Source organism: Cyprinodon variegatus, unplaced genomic scaffold (genome assembly GCF_000732505.1).
Source record: "Cyprinodon variegatus isolate N-32 unplaced genomic scaffold, C_variegatus-1.0 Scaffold1360, whole genome shotgun sequence".
Classification (NCBI taxonomy): Eukaryota; Metazoa; Chordata; class Actinopteri; order Cyprinodontiformes; family Cyprinodontidae; genus Cyprinodon; species Cyprinodon variegatus.
In genome coordinates this window covers 148,579-151,548 of record NW_015151813.1, presented here as the reverse complement: position 1 = coordinate 151,548, position 2,970 = coordinate 148,579, and the positions used below count along the sequence as shown (strand labels likewise).

The 2,970-nt window shown below is 36.4% G+C and overlaps 1 protein-coding gene across 1 annotated transcript; it reads right to left on the bottom strand.

Annotated features, from left to right (window-relative positions):
* Positions 1-1,635, bottom strand: LOC107103006 (urocortin-3-like). The gene is given in 2 exon segments (XM_015402502.1): positions 1-1,220; positions 1,457-1,635. Coding segments are annotated over 2 exon segments (648 nt in total). The 3' UTR covers positions 1-751.
* Positions 1,636-2,970: the final 1,335 nt, after the last annotated feature.

Here is a 2,970-nt window from a genome sequence, read left to right as displayed (position 1 = left end):
ACAGCATACATTCACATGCATTTGCATTTGTATTCATGATCTTTGCAGGTGAATTTGTACAGTATTTTATTGCCAGTGAGTTGTTTTCCAATGAAGGGTTCTTCCATAGTTAACTGATTCCTGTAATTAGATAAAAATAAATCCTTGAAGAAAAAAGGCAAATTATTTCAATTATGACCAAATCTTCCACAGTTCAACATTTCCTAACGTACGTATTAATTACTTTTTATCTTCAGCAAATGAAAATTAGAGAGTTCTATGTTGTTTGGATTTAGGACAGGAATCACGCATATCATCTGACTTTATTAATAAAGCACTATAAAAACAGTGCTTCACACTTCTTCAAGATTAGGAACCTATGCATTTGTAAAATATAATATACTTCAAGCCAATGAAACATCTTTATCATATCAAACAAACCAACACTTTTTTTTACTTAATTTGCACATCAAACAAAATTTTGGGTTATTTAAAAATGTATTTTGAATTAAATATATATTTTTTCGATTTATGCTAAACATCAGGCAGATTTCTTGCTGTGCTTTGATTTGAACAAGGACAATGCCAACTCACATACAGTATGAGATCACCGCAGTTATAACATGGTTTCCCTTTGTTAGAGTGGATGTTTTCCCTTGTGGAACATTTTGTTGTGTCTGAGCAAATAACATTTATTCAATACATTTACTAACTGCTCTGTGCTAAATCAGAGTTTTTTTTTGTTTTGTTTTGTTTTTTTCCACATGTTTTCTTATTTCCTTCGCCCGATCTGCGCCAGGAGCCGCGCGTTCTCAGCCGCTTTTGCGCGCAGGTTCTTGGCTTTGGCGACGTCAAAGAGGACGTTCATGATGTTTGTCGGGACGTCCAGAGACAGAGTCAGTCTGCTTCTCCGGTCACCTTTGATGTTGTTGCGGAGCATCTGCCCTCTGAGCTTCGTCCGGCTCATGAAGCGGTAGTTTGTTGGAGTTGAAGTCCTTTTTTCCCGACTTGACTCGACCGAGGAGGAGGAGAGGTAGTCCGCGGACTGCAGGAGGGAAGCCCAGGCATCCACGGGGGAGTAGCCTGGTTCGCTCTCCTCACTTCGAGCCTCCAGAGCCATGTGATCGTTGCAGAGAAGGTCGGGTCGGCTCTGGTAAAGGCGCAAGCACAGGCTGGAAGTCGGTGCACACAGGACGGAGAGCAGCAGCAGGGTCTTCAAAGATGACAGCATGCTGTGTCCTCTAAAAAAAGAAAAGGAAACAAGGGAAGGCAAGGGAAAACTTAGACTGAAAAAAAAAAGCTCAGTGCTTCTAAACAACAGACAAGTTTATGGATGGAGATAAACTTTCTTGGTGTGAGCAAGATTTCATTTTTAAATGAAGCCTGATCTGAGGAGGAGAAATTGGTCTTAGCAATGCACAAGAATGTAAAAAGAAACAGAACATAATTCAACAAAAAAGAACAAAACAAGTGTTACCTCTCTTGTCCTGCGATTAAGAATACTCTTTGGGTTTGGAACCAGTCTGAAAAGAGAAGTAAAGAAGGAGAAATCTTCTTGTGAAGTTCTTATTTCAGTTCCTGAGTTCTGGCAAACACTGTGGGGAGGTCAACAGTGCGCACTGTCTGTCTACTCGGCAGAGTGTCTTCCTCGACCATTCCCACTGCATTCGTTTAGTAGGAGACTTCAAACTGCAGCCTTACGCCAGCATCAACGTCATCCTTTTGACATTTTGGATGTTCACCGAGCCGTCCCATTGGTCGTCACCCAGTGACGTAGTGGTGGGAAAAAAAATAATAAACAACTTGCATCCTCTTTCTTTATGGAGACGAGTCCTCACGACTCAAAAAACTGACACTGGAATCCTTAAACCTTTCAGCACCAAGGAGAGCTCCATTTGAACTTTGCCAAATTGTGTTAAGTTAAAGCTATAGATTTCAATTGGTTTTACTGGAACTTTATATAAGAGAGCAGGCCATTGCAGTGCATAGTTTTTAGAAGGCACACATTTTATATATATTTGTGCTTTCGTATTCACCTCCCTTAAGACTAAATACCTAAATCTAAAGCAAGACAGCAACTTCCCTTCAGAATAACCTTGATTAGTAAAAGATTCCCAACTTCTCTAATTCAGTATCCATTATTCAATATCTATAAATACAGCTGCTAATTATATTTACATATTTTGTATTTTGAAATTTTAAAGGCTAAAGGCTATAAATTATTTGAAACTTAGAGGGAGGTTTATCTTCCACGAAGAGAATAGGCCTGAATAGAATTAAGACTACCACTGCAGTCTTGTTTTAAATACAGTAAAAGGTATTTGTTCAAAGAGTTGAAGAAGGGGCATCTAAATGTACTTGTATTTCACAATTTGTTTTGTAAAATACTTAAAAAAAAATCATTTATCCATTTTCATAATCATGCATCCATTTGTGTTCACTAAAATCCCAACAAAATACATTAAAGTGAATGGCTTTAACAGAGCTTTAGTTGAAAACCAGATGAATATTTCTGTGGCCACTCTGGTCCCTGCTGCTCAAATTGAGAAGACATGCATGTCTTTAAAATTCTATCGATTATAAATATTAAATAAGAAAATAAAAAATAAAATTAAGATATTAATAAAAAGCTAATGAATAGGCTAGTTCAAACATTTGTTACTAACTAAGGCATCAGTTTAGATTCAATTTATGAATTAAAACTTAAGGGAATTCGCATATCAAAGCTCTGCCTTTGAAGCAAAGAAAGAAAAAAACAAACAAACAAAAAAAACAGGGAAAACCAAAGGCATCTTAACAACAAAATAATTCTTTCAAAAGTGTTTACATTTTTCTGAAGACATGAGAATCCTTAAATAAATCTTCTAAGTGCAAATTGATAATTTATTTAGTTGATTTTGATAAAGTTTTTTCTACAGATTATTATTGAAACTCATTCAGGATGAGAACATATTTAGCAAAATGATCCTTAAAACTACCAAAATACTTTAT